The sequence below is a fragment of the Peromyscus eremicus genome, chromosome 1 (genome assembly GCF_949786415.1).
Source record: "Peromyscus eremicus chromosome 1, PerEre_H2_v1, whole genome shotgun sequence".
Classification (NCBI taxonomy): domain Eukaryota; kingdom Metazoa; phylum Chordata; class Mammalia; order Rodentia; family Cricetidae; genus Peromyscus; species Peromyscus eremicus.
Window position 1 is genome coordinate 48,472,904 of NC_081416.1, and position 16,477 is coordinate 48,489,380.

At 38.4% G+C, this 16,477-nt stretch overlaps 1 protein-coding gene across 1 annotated transcript; it reads right to left on the bottom strand.

Moving 5' to 3' along the window:
• Window positions 1-15,027: 15,027 nt before the first annotated feature.
• Window positions 15,028-16,072, bottom strand: LOC131897138 (olfactory receptor 5B3-like). Its single transcript, XM_059248017.1, has one exon. The coding sequence runs from the start codon at window positions 16,052-16,054 to the stop codon at window positions 15,131-15,133; it is 924 nt and encodes a 307-aa protein (XP_059104000.1). The 5' UTR covers window positions 16,055-16,072; the 3' UTR covers window positions 15,028-15,130.
• Between the last annotated feature and the right edge of the window lie 405 nt (window positions 16,073-16,477).

Genomic DNA, 16,477 nt, shown 5'->3' on the forward strand with positions numbered 1-16,477 from the left:
AAAATGAAAACACTCAATACATTGCAATGCAATGTCCTCAAGTGTCTCCCCTATATTTTCCTCTAGTATTGTCATAGTTTGTGTTTTTCATTTAAGTCACTTATTTTAAAGATGGTCTTCTAGCTGACAAGTTGAGATGTATGTATTTTTCTTTTTCATGTGGATATCTTGGTCTCCTAATCTCATTTATTGAAAAGAGACCCTATTCTCAGTGTGTTCTCTTGGGAAATTTTCAAGCATCACGTGGCTATGGATATAAAGCTTTAATTCTAGAATCTACATTTTACTAATCTTTGGGACAGATCCCATTTGATAACAGTAAAACTTTTTCTAATGCACTTCTTGTCTTAGTTTCTAAGTACCATGTTGAGGAATTTTCAGCTTTATTCATGAAAGATACTGAGCTCATACTTCCCCATTCATTGTGCCCTGTCTGCCACTCATTGTGCATCCTCTATTCATTGTGCCCTGTCTTCTACTCATTGTGCCCTGTCTTCCACTCATTGTGCCCTGTCTTCCACTCATTGTGCCCTTTCTTCTATTCATTATGCCCTTTCTTCCATTCATTGTGCACTGTCTTCCATTCATTGTGCCCTGTCCTCCATTCATTGTGCACTGTCTTCGTTTCATTTCCAGTTGCTATAATAAAATATCTGATAAAAGCAACTTAAAGGTTAGGTAATTAATTTGGGTCACACTTCCAGGTTACAGTCCATCATTATAGGGAATTCAAGGCTGCAGAAACCTGAAGGAGCTTCTCACATTAATCACAATCAAGACCAGATAACAATGAATTAATGCTGCAAGCTAATGATCAGCTCACTTTCACTCTTACAAAATTCAGGATCCTCTGCCCACAGCGTCCAGGATTTCCAATAAATCAAGAAAATCCCCAACAGACATTCACAAGTTAGTCTACTCTAGACAATCCTTCACTGAGACTCTCTTCCCAGGTGACTCTAGATTTTGTCAAGTTAACAAAACTATTAAATTTCCTTATCTGACTTTGGTATCAAGATAAAGTTAGTTGCATAGAATGTTTCTGACAGAATTTCTTCCCCCATCTATAGTTTTTTAATTTAAAAAATTTAAGCATGTTGAAAGTAGAAAAAATAAATTAATTAAAATATAATTGTAATAAATTCTCATTTTTCTGACCTATCTATGAACCTTCTGATATAACCTAACTCCAAATGGATCAAACACCTTAACATAAAACCAGACACATTGAACGTGAAAGATAAGAAACTGGGGTCATCGGCACAGAAAATGACATCCTGAACAGGAATACCAATATTGCAGGCACTAAGATTGGCAACTAATGAATGGGACCTCATGTAATTGAAAAGGTTCTGCATGGCAAATGACACCATGTTACTGACAGAGCAGGAGCCTACAGAATGTAAAAATATTTTTACCAATCCCACATCTGTTAGAGGACTAATATCTAAAATATATAAACAACTCAAGAACTAGATATCAAAAAACAAATAATCCAACTAAAAAATAGAGTACAGATCTAAACAAAGAATTCTCAATAGAGGACACCCAAATGGCTGAGAAACAAAGGAACATTTAGCATCCTATGCCATCAGGGAAATGCAAATCAAAACTAATCTAAGATTCATCTTACACCTGACAGAATGGCTAAGATCAATATCACAAATTACAGCTCATGTTGTTAAGAATGTGGAATTAGGGGGAAACTGACCCTTTGCTGGTGGGAGTGCAAATTATAGCCACTATGGAAATCAGTGTGACAGTTCCTCAGAAAGATGGGAATTGATCTATCTCAAGACCCAACTATATCACTCTTGGCAATATACCCAAAACATGCTTCATCCCACCACAAGGACACTTGTTCACCCATGTTCATTGCTGCTCTATTAATAATAGCCAGAAACTGGATGTCCCTCAACAGAAGAATGGGTAAAGGAAATGAGATACATTTACAAAACAGAGTATTGCTCAGCTGTAGAAAAAAAAATCATAAAATTTTCAGGCAAATGGATATAACCAGAAAAAAAACATCCTGAGTGAGGTAACTAAGAACCACAAAAATGTATATAGTATATATTCATTTATAGGTGGATATAAGACACTAAAAAAATCATAACCGAGTTATGAGTTTAGGAATGCAGAATACATGGGTTTCCCTGACAGAAAGAAATTGAATAGATTTTATGAATGTACATATGGCAGAAGAATCAGGAATCAAAAGCAAAGATCAGGTGGGACAGGTGAGGAGAGATGGAGTTGAGGAAAAGATTGCAGGGAGTGACAGCTAGAATTGAGAGACATTTGAGGGGTGGTATGGAAAACTAGTGCAGTGGAAGCCTTCTAAAATATATGAAGGTGACCTTAATGGATTCCCCAAATAATGAGGGGAGACAGAGTCACAGCTTGCCATCTCTTGTCACCAAATGAAGCTACAGTACCAGGACAAGTTTATACTCAATTGAGCTGTTGACCAAAGGGGTACCATGGAAATTCCCAAACAACCCAGGCCATGCAAAGACACTAGGTTGATCTCCACAAACTGACAGCAAGGCCCCATTGCTGAAGACAACACTCACATAATACACAGAAAATGGAGAGGTCAAACTGGTGCCTACATATAAACCTTCACCCTCATGTTTTAGTGTCTTTGATACAGGAAGTTACTCAAAAGGCTACCAGAAAAGAAATGTAATCGTGAACCCAGCTATGAAATCTTTATTCTACTCTGCAGTCCTGTTGCAAAATATTCTAGGACAATGGTGGAACAAAGCTTATGGGAGTAAGCAACCAACTCTTATTTGACTTAAGGTTCACTTCACAAGATGGAACCCATACACGAACTGCTTGTGTTGTCAAGAACCAGAGACTATATAGCCCAGAAATCTAGAGTAAAGTTAAATACTACTGGTCTTTAAAACAAACAAAAAGTAGTGATAAAAATGACTCCTAATGATATTCTGCCTTATTGAGCCACATCAGAGAAGCTTCCTTGCTGTGGGATGTTATGCATGTTAAATATGTTGCTCTGATTGGTTAATAAGTAAAACTGATTGGCCAGTAGCCAGGCAGGAAGCATAGGCAGGACAAAGAGAAGAGAATTGGGGGAAGTGGAAGGCTGAGGAAAGAGACCTGCGAACCGCCGCCATGACAAGCGAGATGTAAGGTACCGGTAAGCCACGAGCCATGTGGCAACTTATAGATTAATAGAAATGGGTTAATTTAAGATATAAGAACTAGATAACAAGAAACCTGCTGTGGCCAAACAGTTTAAATAATATAAGCATCTGTGTGTTTATTTTATAAGTGGGCTGTCAGACTGCCGGGGCTTGGCACGACCTTGAGAGAAAACTCTCTAGCTACACTTCTTCCTTTAGCAATGGGAATAATTACAGAGACCCCACAGCCAGACATTAGGCAGAGAGACAGACCTTAGAACACACATCTCTAAACAGAATCTATCAAATCCCTTCCCTCAGATGTAGGTGAATTTCTAAATGGCCTATTAAATAAAAAACATGGAGCCTAATATATGGATGAAAGCCTTAGAGAAAGATCAGGAAAATAGGAAAAGTCACAGTTAACCTTACCTCACCAACCTGGGGGCTTCCAAATGCGAGTTGGCTCCTGTCTACCCTACATATGTTGCCTTGCTGTTCTACCCTCTCATTGGCTCTGTTAGCCCAGCTACCTCATTTCCTCGTCCTACACAGCTCTGTCACTTTCTATCTGTCTGTACAGACCTCCAGGTCTCTATAGTTGGTACTGGAATTAAAGTTGTATGTCACCATGCTTGGCTCTGTTCCCTAGTGTGGCCTTGAACACATAGAGATTCTGCCTGCTAAGTGATAAGATTAAGGGCATGTACTACCATTGCCTGACTTCTTTGTCTATGTAAAATGGCTTGCAGTTTACTCTGATCTCCAGGCAAACCTTATTTATTAAAACACAAATAAAATATCAGCACATTTCAGCACAAATAAAATACATCACATTTCCCCTTTTTGTCTAATAAAAAATAAAAAAAGCATTTAAAAAGTAATAACATAAGAAAACCTATATATAATAAGTATAATAGCTATATACAATATATACAGGCAATCAATAATCAACAATGTCTACTACATTTGAATTTGACAAATTCAGAGAAAATATTTCATTATCTATCCTATTTTGGTGAGTCAAAAATGTACCTAATTCACTTTCTATCCTATCTTTTATTACCAACAGAAAACTATCATATGATATCTTTCAAATTTATACACTTTACACCTCTTAATGAATTTCTTTTCTGAATTTCTTTTTATAATTTTATTTTATAATTAATTTAATTTTACATATCAGCCATGGATTCCCCTGTCCTCCCTTCTCCCACCCCAACCCCCAACTTCCCCCCTAGCCCACCCCCCATACTCACCTCCTCCAAGACAAGGAGTCCCCGGGGGATTCAGCTCAGCCTGGTAGATTCAGCTGAGGCAGGTCCAGTCCCCTCCTTCCTACACCAAGGCTGAGTAAAGTGTCTCAGCATAGGCCCTAGGTTCCAAAAAGCCAGCTCATGCACTAAGGACAGGTCCCGGTCCCACTGCCTAGGGGCCTCCTAAATAGTTCAAGCTAATCAACTGCCTCACTTATCCAGAGGGCCTGATCCAGGTCCATGGGGGCTCCTCAGCTATTAGTTCATAGTTCATGTGTTTCCATTAGTTTGGATATTTGTCCCTGTGATTTTTCCAATCATGGTCTCAATATCTCTTGCTCATATAATCCCTCCTCTCTCTCACCGATTGGACTCCTGGAGCTCCACCTGGGGCTTGGCCGTGGATCTCTGCATCTTCTTCCATCAGTCACTGGATGAGAGTTCTATCATGACAGTTAGGGTGTTCGGCCATCTGATCACCAGAGTAGGTCAGTTCAGGCTTTCTCTTGACCATTGCCAGTAGTCTATTGCAGAGGTGTCTTTGTGGATTACTGGGGTGTGGGGCATTTACCCACCAACCCCACAGTTCCCCAGAGTTTTATTGAGTGTGAGCAGCAGGAAATATTAGATAGAAGAATTTATTGCAGAGAATCTTACAGAGATAAACAGATAGAAAATAAAGGATAGCCTCGAGAGGGCCTGGAACCTTTTCCAATGGGCCCTGACTGTCTCTGCCCCAGGGTTTTTATAGAGACGCCAAGGGGTGGAGCAAAAGACCTCCCCTCCAGCACAGTCAAGTGCAGACCATCTCAAACACCTGCACTCAAGCTTGTGGTCCTAGTCATCCTCTATGTGGGCCTGCTGGGTAAAGCCACAAGGACCCAAAAAACGGGCTCCCACACTGGGGACCTCTCTAGCACTCTGCTTCTTCCTATTCCCATGGGGTCTTCATTTATCATGGTATATGTCCTTTTTCTCCCACTCTGTTCCTGATCCAGCTGGGACGGCCTGTTCCCCTAAGCTCTCTTTCCCCCGACCTTTCCCCTCCATTACCCCCCACACACACACATTCATTTTGCTCATGTAGATCTCATCCATTTCTCTCTCGTTGGGTGATCCCTGTGTCTTTCTTAGGGTCCTCTTTACTAGGTAGTTGTGAGTTGCAGTCTGGTTATCCTTTGCTTTACATCTAGTATCCACTTATGAGTGAGTACATACCATGTTTGTCTTTCTAAGTCTGGGTTACTTCACTCAGGATGATTTTTTTCTACAAGACAAAACAATAGCCTACAGAATGGGGAAAGATCTTCACCAATCCCACATCTGACAGAGGGCTGATATCCAGAATATATAAAGAACTCAAGAAATTAGACATCAAAATGCCCTACAGTCCAATTAAGAAATGGGCTATAGAGCTAAACAGAGAATTCTCAACAGAGGAAGCTCAAATGGCTGAAAGACATTTAAGGAATTGCTCAACATCCCTAATCATCAGGGAAATGCAAATCAAAATGACTCTGAGATACCACCTTACACCTGTCAGAATGGCTAAGAGCAAAAACACTGAAGACAGCTTATGCTGGAGAGGATGTGGAACAAGGGGAACATTCCTACACTGTTGGTGGGAATGCAAATGTGTACAACCACTTTGGAAATCAATATGGTGCTTTCTTAGAAAATTGGAAATGAATCTTCCTCAAGTCCCAGCTATACCACTCTTGGGCATACCCAAGGAATGCTCAATCATACCACAGGGACACATGCACAACTATGCTCACAGTAGCATTATTGATAATAGCCAGAAACTGTAAACAACCTAGATGCCCTTCAACTGAAGAATGGATAAAGAAAATGTGGTACATATACACAATGGAGTACTACTCAGCAGAGAAAAACAATGACATCATGAGGTTTGCAGGCAAATGGATGGAACTGAATTTCTTAACAAGGAAAATTGTTACTACAACTATCTAATCTTCAACTCCCTCAGAGACCAAAGAAGGAAATAATATTACCTAGTAAAACAGGAAGTGCAAACAAGTAACTTCCAAAAAATTTGTTTTGACAGAAACCTGGATAGTCACCTGAGGTTTCTCTGCACATTGGGGCATCATCTTTGGCTTACAGGCTTAGCATATCTGACAGACTAGTTTGTGAAATAGGATGTACACAAGGCCTACAGCTCAACCTCACATTTGGCGTTGAGTATTTCATGTACCAGATAAACTGAGTGTCTTGTCATGATTCAGGATTTAAAATTCTGGAAATTACTGGTGTTTTTGGAATTCAGCTTCCCATTCTTCTTGGCTTGTGGGTGGCTTTGTCTCCTTTATTAAATGCTAGTCTACCACTGAAAGGTTAGACACCATCAGTCTAGTTATTCCTTCAAGAATAACTATTTCAGCTACTGTTCCACTGCACACCAGAAGCCATCAGGCCACTACCTATTCAGCTGCCTTCAAAGAAAGGGCCAATGTACCTTTTCCAGATTTCAAAGCCACTTAAGTGATGGTGCCATATTGTTCTGGCCTAAGAGGACACCTGTTGCAAAAGCTGCAACAACACTTGTCTTGGTAAGGATTGGTAGTCCTTTGTTTTGTGTCCTGTTTGTCCATTTTGGATAGCATACTGTCAGCAGTTGATGTGAGGGCACTTTGTTGCCCAGTGGCTAACTTTTGACACAATGAAAGTTAACTCCATGTGCAGTTTCTTCAATGCCCATATGTTCTCTGAAGTAGATTAGTACTGCCAGGAGTCAACATGTCTCATAGTCAAAAAATGAAAAATTCTAAGTTATAATAACATTTTAAATGCCATATTCTGTACGTCTCTGAAGGGTTTAAAGATGACCTGTCTAAAATGTATCTCTTCTTGACTTTGAAAATATACCTAATATAACTACAAGTTTGATTGTAATGTCTAACTACTAACTTACACTTCTTTATATCCTAATAGTTGGTAATCATAACATTCAAAGATTAGCAAATTACATTACATTGTTAAATGAACTGTATAGGTACAATATCCTGAACAAGATTAGAAATATATGTACAGCATTTTCTAACAATATCAATCTCAATATATATAATTTGTATGCAATATATAAAAATCCAATCCAATGTAAAGTATTTGAAACTAGTATCTCTTTTAAAAGTAAATTCAATAATCTACCTTTTTATCTATATCATATCTACATTCTCTCTTTTTTCTTTTCAGAGTAGATTCAATAATATACCCTTTGTTCTATTATTTCTATATATCTTTTTTTTTCAGAGTAGATTCAATAATCTACTGCTTATCTATATCCTCTTTTTGTTTTTTTTCAAACAAGAACCTTAAATCTAATCTCCTTTGTTTAGCCCTTTTCCTGACTATTAACAACAACTTGTAACCAACCCTCCTAAACAATGACAATTATCTGAAACCCAAAACCCATTGAAAGACCAAAAACCACCTGCCCCACCCTTGAAATTACTTCCTGCTGTTTGTGAGGAAAGGCATCTTTAGGGGATCCTGAAAAGAAAATTTGGGGGTTAATTGTCAAGTTCTGCGAGAGGTAGCTGTATCATTTGTTGTCCATTCTCCGCATAATGCAAAAGTGCAGAACTTATCTCAAGTCCTTGCTCAAATAGTCTGTGAGGCTGGATCTTCTCAGCTAGCCATCTCGAAATTGTCCTGAGCAGTTTGTAGTCCAACGCTGATCTTTTGGAGATGTTTGTCAGTTTAGTGGTATTATTATTGTCCAACATGGAATCATCGTTGTGGGGCCCCATCATCTTTCTGGAAACTCCAAATTCACTATTAGGCCTGGTCATGATTCCCTGCAAAAAACTGATAAAGACGCCAACACAAAAACATGTATAGGCAGCTAAATGAAGCCTTTTTTCTAGAATTAGTTAGTACTCTATATGACCATTACTATTATAACAAAAGTTTAAAATATATATTTATATTAATCTTATAAATTTTGATATAAAATTCATACCTTAAGAAAAGTATAAAGACTCAAAATAGAACCAAAGAATTGAGATTAGTGGCAATAGAATATAGTCCCTTAATTTTTTGGTTTTCTTCTGTCCCATATCAGAAGATGGCTCTTTCTTCTGACATGATACAGAGATTTTGCATTTTTCCTTTTAACAAGATGATTGGGTTTAGAGAAGGAGAGAGCCATTCTCCAACTCCAAAGCCAGCTTTAATTTTTAATTGAACTGGAACTACAAAAACATCATTTGTGTTAAATGTCTGTAAAAAATAGCAGAAACAAACATTTAGGAAGACTTATGAAAGTTTATGTGATATACCAATAGGCCAATTTACTCTTTTTCTTGGGACATTTTTTTCTAGATGATTTGTCCTTTTTTTTCATATGTCTCACTTGTCCAGTGTTCCTCAGATTCCTTAGCCTTCATTCTCCTGAAAGACAAAAACAAAAACCCTTTCCCAAGCCTAACTTTGGGGAGGTTCCCTTTTGGCAAGTTATAGCTGATTAAATGAAAAGTATTTATTAGTGGTATAAGTTAGTTTAAATTGGATGGCCATGCTGGTTGATGAACTATCACCTCTTTTAAATAAGAGGCCTCTCTTGTTCAGATCAACCTTTATCAATTTTGATGGTACCCACAGCTTAACTTCTGTGGTGGTATTGTGTTCCCCGAAATATAGTGCACCCTAATAAACTTTTCTGGGGTCAGAGACAGAACAGCCACAATATTAAACACAGAGGATAGGCAGTGGTAGCACACACCTTTAATCCTATTATTCCAGAGGCAGAAATCCATGTGTTCAAGGATACAGCCATGCATGGTGACTCACGCCTTTAATCCCAGAAAGCAAGCCTTTAATCCCAGGGAGTGATGGTAGAAAGCAGAAAGGTATATAAGGCATGAGGACCAGAAACTAGAAGCATTTGGCTGGTTAAGCTTTCAGGCTTTTGAGCAGCACAAGTCAGCTGAGATTCATTCTGGATGAGGACTCAGAAGCTTCCATTCTGAGGAAACAGGATCAGCTGAGGAACTGGTGAGGTGAGGTAGCTGTGGCTTATTCTGCTTCTCTGATCTTCCAACATTCACCCCAATACCTGGCTCCAGGTTTGATTTTATTAATAAGACTCTTTAAGATTCATGCTACTTCTCCTGTAGAAACAAAAGCAAAACTTTATCCCCAACATAACACATATCATGGTTTCCATTCTGAGGTCAGCACATCCTTAAAGTATATAGGCTGATTTAATTCTATAGTTTTGTTTTTATTATCCAATGTCTCTCCACAGCTGTTGTTCATTTCTCATTAGCACTGAGAAAATTCAAAGTTAATAGAGCATAAAATAATCTAATTCTGGGGGGTTTTGTTACCCCTTTCTGTTTATTTAGCATATCCGTTAAAGTTCGATTTGATCTTTCTATGACTGCTTGGCCTGTAGGATTATGTGGTATACCTGTAATATGCTTTATATTGTAGTAAGCAAAAAACTGTTTCATTTTACCAGAGACATATGCTGGAGCATTGTCAGTTTTCATTTGTGCAGGTATACCCATGATGGCCATAACTTCTAGCAAATGCATGATTACAGAATCAGCTTTTTGAGAATTCAAAGCAGTTGCCCATTGAAGTCCTGAATAAGTATGAATAGTATGGTGTACATATTTCAATTTTCCAAATTCCGCAAAGTGAAACACATCCATCTGCCAGATTTCATTCTTCTGAGTACCCTTTGGGTTACATCCTGCTGGTAGCAGGATTCTGATTGTAAAAAGAAGAAATAGAACATTTCCGTATAATTTCCTTGGCTTGTTGCCAGGTTATGGAAAAATACTTTTTTAAACCTTTCTATTAAAATGATTTTTTTTATGAAATTCTGAGGCCTCCAGCCCATTTCCTGTCAATAGTTTATCAATCTCCTCATTACCTTGTGGTAGAGGGCCTGGCAGACCTGTATGGGATTGGATGTGAGTTATATATAAAGGATGCTCCCTATTCCTGATTATGTCTTGTAACTGAATAAATAATAAATTTAATTCTGACTCATCAGGGATAAAATCTGCAGTCTCAATATGTAATACCTCTGAATTTGAATGAATCATTCCATTTACTGCTGAAGACAGCCTTTGTAAGAAATCCATGAAGGATTCTCTGGGGCCCTGTATAACTTTTGTAAATGATTTAATTTTCTTTCCTACTTCCTCAGTTCTGTACCATGCATGTATGGCTGCTATGTGTCATAGAATTAAGGTTTGGTTATCATATAAACATTGTCAATGTATATCAGCGTATTCACCTTCTCCAAGAAGCTGATCCTGGGAAAGTTCCACACCTCTGGTCCTACATTGTTGTTCTATTGTTTTAGCCTCCTCTTTAATCCATGCTCTACATTGTAATTGTGCCCTGGCCTCTAGGACAGCTGTAACTAGTTCTTTCCAGTCCTGAGGGACAATTTTACTACAAGTTGACCATGAGTTTAACATCTGCTTTACAAATGGGAGGCCCCCAGGCAGTGGGACCAGGACCTGTCCTTAGTGCATGAGCTGGCTGTTTGGAACCTGGGGCCTATGAAGGGACACTTTGCTCAGCCTGGGTAAAGGGAGAAGGGGACTGGGCCTGCCTCAGCTGAATCTACCAGGCTGAGCTGAATCCCCAGGGGAGTCCTTGCGCTGGAGGAGATGGAAATGGGGGGTGGACTGGGGGAGGGCGGTGTGGGAGTGGGAGGAGAGAGGACAGGGGAATCCGTGGCTGACATGTAAAATTAAATTAAATTATAAAATTAAAAAATTAAGGAAAAAAATTGGAGAATGCTTACCATATGAGACTATAGTTTCTTTAAGTCTCCTTAAATCTAACATTTCCACGGCAGTCTAATTAACTTGTACATGCCCTTGAGCAGGTTGTTCCTGTAAGGTTACCAGATAGATTAAGTTTGGTTGTTTGAAAACAGGCTGTCTATCTGTAACCATATAATTAAATCCTGAAATAATTTCACCTTTAAATTCTTCTGTCTGGGTCTGAATTTCTCTATAAGTCATTTTAACCAGTTTTTCTAAAGTCAGTTCTGGGCTAGGTTTACCTTTAAATTCTTCTGTTTGGGTCTGAATTTCTCTATCATTCATTCTAACATGTTTTTCTAAAGCTTTTATCTTGGCACTTAAATTAACCAACTTTATTAATACTAAAATAAAAGTGATTAAACAAATAACATTCATAATTAATGTTACATTCATCCTATCAACTTAAATTATCCTCTCATTTAATTGTTCCATTTTCAGACTGCCTAATGTGTTATCAAACAGAGACCAAATTCATTCCCTTATAAAAATATTCTCTTTTAACTAATTTCACCCTGTAAAATATCTTAATTGACTTATCAAATCTGTTGACTATGTAGAACAGTAGAAGTACAAGAGAATTTTAACTATGTATGTATATTTATACACTTAATTATGTGAATTATATGGTCTGTTTAGGTAAATAGCTAGTAGTATGATTCCTTGTGACTTTTTCAGACTTCCTAATTGTTATTTTATACACTTCCCCCTTCTTCTGTATTTATCTCCATCTTCTCCCTAAAGAGCCCCCTTTTACCATTTTCCATATGAGTTCACTTGCATGCTGTTATTCCCCTTCACTCTCCTCCCATGAAAACCAAAAAAATATAACCAACCAATTGTGAAGCCCTGTCCCAATAGATACATCTACAAAACATTCACGCACTTAAGTCATGTAAAACACTGCTGAAGAGGATGTAGAATGACTGTAAGAGTCAGAGAATCAGGGAGTTTGCTATGAGATTCTGTCTCCTAGTAACATGAAGCATCACTTACATGATTGGCCAAATATTAGCTAAAAGAAGATGACACCAATGGACATGCCAAAGTAGACAGGGAAAAGTTCATGATGCCTCAAGCCTTCACAAAGAACTATAGGTAACTGAGAAAAGCTGGGAGCATAAGCCAATTTCCCAAAGGAAGAGCATATCAATTAGACATCCAGTACCAAGCCATCAGCCCTGAAAACATACACAAAAGTAACATTATATTGACTGAACCAGTATATATAAGAATATATGCATATATGTGTACATGTATGCATACAATAACAATTAGTGAAAAGATGGGCTATCAATTTGCAGGGAAATAGAGAGGGGTATACTGAAGAGTTTGGAAGGAATAAATAGGAAAGATAAATGACATAATTATATTATAATCTCAAAAAGAAAAAAGAAGAAAAGAACAAAAACAAAAAAGAAGCAGGTTTCCACCTGATGTTTCACATACCCTTCATTTAACTAACTCTCCTCTATTCCATCATGTCTCCATCCCTGATGAAAGCTTAGTGATCTCCAGTCACATTCCTGTTGTTACAAATAATAAAATATTTGTATGGATCATTAGTACATATTATATACAAACCACCTGAGTACTATCTTATCTTTATTTCACAATCACATGGGAACATTTACAATTTTTTTCAATTTCTTGTATATTGTGATTACCACTGCAAAGATAGTGTGTTGTTGTTGTCCAAACTGATCTTATTTCTTTTGAATTTTTACTCAGTAACAAGGAATTGGATATTCCCTATAATTATCTATAGTGCTTATGTTGATCTATAATCCTGCCAGAATCATGCAGTAGTTACCCTTCTCTATGCCTCTGCTACAGCAGATTCTGTGTTAAGGTGACAGTCACTATGGTTTGGACTCTCTCATGTCAGGATTACAGACACCAGACACATTGCTCACATTTCACATAGTTGCTTAGGCTTTTAACTCATGACCTTATATTTGCACAGCAAGCACTTTACCCACTGAAAACTCTCACAATCTTTGCAGATTTATTTTTTGCTACAAGTTCATGAGATTACGAAAGGTTGTAAGATTTACATTGAACCATTTCTATGATAAACAGCCAGGAAATAGAACTGAATGATTCAACTTGAGCTCATATACCTGATAATGGGGAGGGGAAACTGTAATTAGTGTATTCTTGGAGACTGAGAAAATGAGAGGGTATGGGAGAAAAAATGGGGGGATAAATATCACTCAATGACTTCTTTAAAGAAGAAGGTAGCTCCTTTTTTCATGACTTTATAATTTTTTTCATTTTACATGCCAGCCACAGACCCCTCTCTCATTCCTTCTCCTACTCCCCTCCACCTTCCTCCCTTACCCCTCATCCTCTCCTCCAATAGGGTAAGTTCTCCCATGGGGGGCAGCTAAGCCTGGTTCATTCAGTTGAGTCAGGACAAAGCCCCTCACCGCTTTATCAGAGGTGAGTTAGGTGTCTGAACATAGGTAATGGGATCCAGAAAGCTGGCTCATGTACCAGGGATATATCCTGATCACACTGCCAAGAGCCCCTCAAACAGACCCAACTATCTTGGGTATGCAGAGGATCTAGCCCTGTCCCATGTGGGTTCCATAGCTGTCGGACTAAAGTTTGTGAGTTCCTTTAAGCTTGGTTCAGTTGTCTCTATAGATTTCCCCATCATGATCTTGACCACCTTGCTCATATAATCCCTATTCCCTCTCTTCGACTGGACTCCCAGATCTCAGCCTGGTGATTGGTTGTGGATCTCTGTATCTGCTTCCATCAGTTACTGGATGAAGGCTCTATGATGACAGTTAGGGTATTCACCAGTTTGCTTACCAGGGTAGGCCAGTTCAGGCACCCTGACCACTGTTACTAGTAGTCTAATCTAGGGTTGTCCTTGTGGATTCCTGGGAATTTCCCTAGCACCAGGTTTCTCCCTTACCCCATAATGTCTCCCTCTATCAAGATATCTCATGCATTGCTCTCCAACTCCATCCCTCCCCCAGCTCAACCATCCTGTTCCCTCATGTTCTTATCCCCCATCCCCTCCTTTCTATTGCCCCCATTAGCACCAGTTTACACATGGAGATCTCCTCTGTTTCCCCCGCCTAAGGTTATCTGTACATCCTTCTTAGAGTCTTCCTTGTTTCCTAGCTTCTCTGGAGCTGTGGGCTGTAGTCTGATTATCCTTTGCTTTACATCTAGTATCCACTTATGAGTGAGTACATACCCTGTTTGTCTTCCTGAGTCTGGGTTACCTCGCTCAGGATGATATTCACTTTCAACTTTATCCAGATGAGCAATGCATGGGTTAGATGAGGAAGATGACTGACATTTTTTAAATAAGTCTGCTGATTTCCAGTATCATTTTTTAAATACAACCTCATATTCTAGTCATTAAACAAACATTAAATGTTTGGCATGTTCATTTAGATATCCCTATGAAATGAGCACAACTAAATGAACACAAAAGTAGACATATATAGACAAAAGTAGGATATAGCACAAATCCATGTTACATTTTATTCTGGAAATTTTTTGGCATCCATTTGTAGAAGTCTTCACAAGAAATCTATGAGGGTGTCTTCTCTTTAACTGGCTTCTAGATGCAGCTGTATACATAGATTTGTATTGATGTGATGGAAAAATATTGCATGAAAAATTATTGAATATGATAAATTTGGGATAGTTTATGAAAAACCTAAATTTATCATATTCCTTTTATTCAGGTTTCACTCTTCCAAACAAGACAGTGACGTTTGGACAGCCAACACACTGTTGCACAGGTGAAGACATCAACTCAAGCTCTTGAATTCAGTGTCACATGAGAAAATATGACTCACTATAGGGTTAAGACGAGAGAAGTGATTCCAGATAGTGTGCATTCCAAAAAGTTAAATTGAAAGCTGTAATGCTATTTTGACCTCAATACAATCTTTGTGAATGCATTCTTCACCTCCTTATTCCTTATGCTGTAGACCAGAGGGTTCAACATAGGGGTAGCCATGGTGTAGAAGACAGATGCGATTTTGTCAGTGTCCATGGAGTGACTAGAACTGGGCTGCAAGTACATGAATATGACTGTCCCATAGAAAATGGAGACAGCTGTGAAGTGGGAGGCACAAGTGGACAGAGCTTTGTGATATCCTGCCACGGAATGCATCTTTAGTATATTGATAAAAATGAACGTGTAGGATTTTAAGATAAGTATAAGGGCAAAAAAGATATTGAAGCTAGCTACATAAATAAGAATGAGTTCATTGACATGTCTATCAGAACAAGATACAATCATGACTGCTGGAATGTCACAGAAAAAATGATGGATCACATTAAACTCACAGAAGGAGAGACTTAATGCATTTACAGTATAGATGGAAGCATTCAGGAAACCAATGATGTAAGAGCCAATGATTAGACATGCACACAAACTTGTTGTCATGGTAGTGGCATAGTGTAGGGGCTTACACACTGCTACATAGCGATCATAGGCCATTGAGACCAAAAGGTAGATCTCCACATTGGCAAAGGTTGCAAAAAAGAACATCTGAGTGGCACATGCATTGTAGGACATAATCTTGTCTCCTGTAAGGAATCCAGCTATGACTTTTGGAGTGACTGTTGACGAGTAACAAAAGTCCACTAAGGACAAGTGACAGAGGAAAATGTACATGGGGGTGTGAAGCCGAGAGTCCAAGAGAATCAACAGGAACATCCCCAGGTTCCCCACCAGGGTGATGGTGTAGATGAGGAGGAAAGTGAAGAAGAGGGGAAGCTGCAGATGTGGGTTATTGGTCAGTCCCAACAGGATGAACCACGTCATTTCTGTCCTGTTCTCCATCAATGGTATCAGTTAGTCAACAGAAGGCCTTAAACAATGAAATAAAAAAAATTACATGTATTTGTTAGCCAGATGCAGAAAGTTTGCTAACTGTGTGAAAATGGTTTATTTTGACGTATCTCTATGCCAGTTCACATTTCCTGGACTCTGTAGAACTAACACTACTGTGATTCCCTACCAAGAGATACTATAGAAACAGCCTGTTCTCTGTCAATAACATAATGACTTTGATAAATTGCTATATCCATCTAAATTGTGAAGCACAAGAGATATAAATTGTCTGCATATTTAAATAATATAATTACCAACTTCTGTTTTGAATCCAGGTAAACTTTTCACCCATTGCAAGCTAATTATATGAAATAATTTAACTTAATTATAATGAATAATTGTTTTCTTTTATTTAATGACAGTGAATTTAGT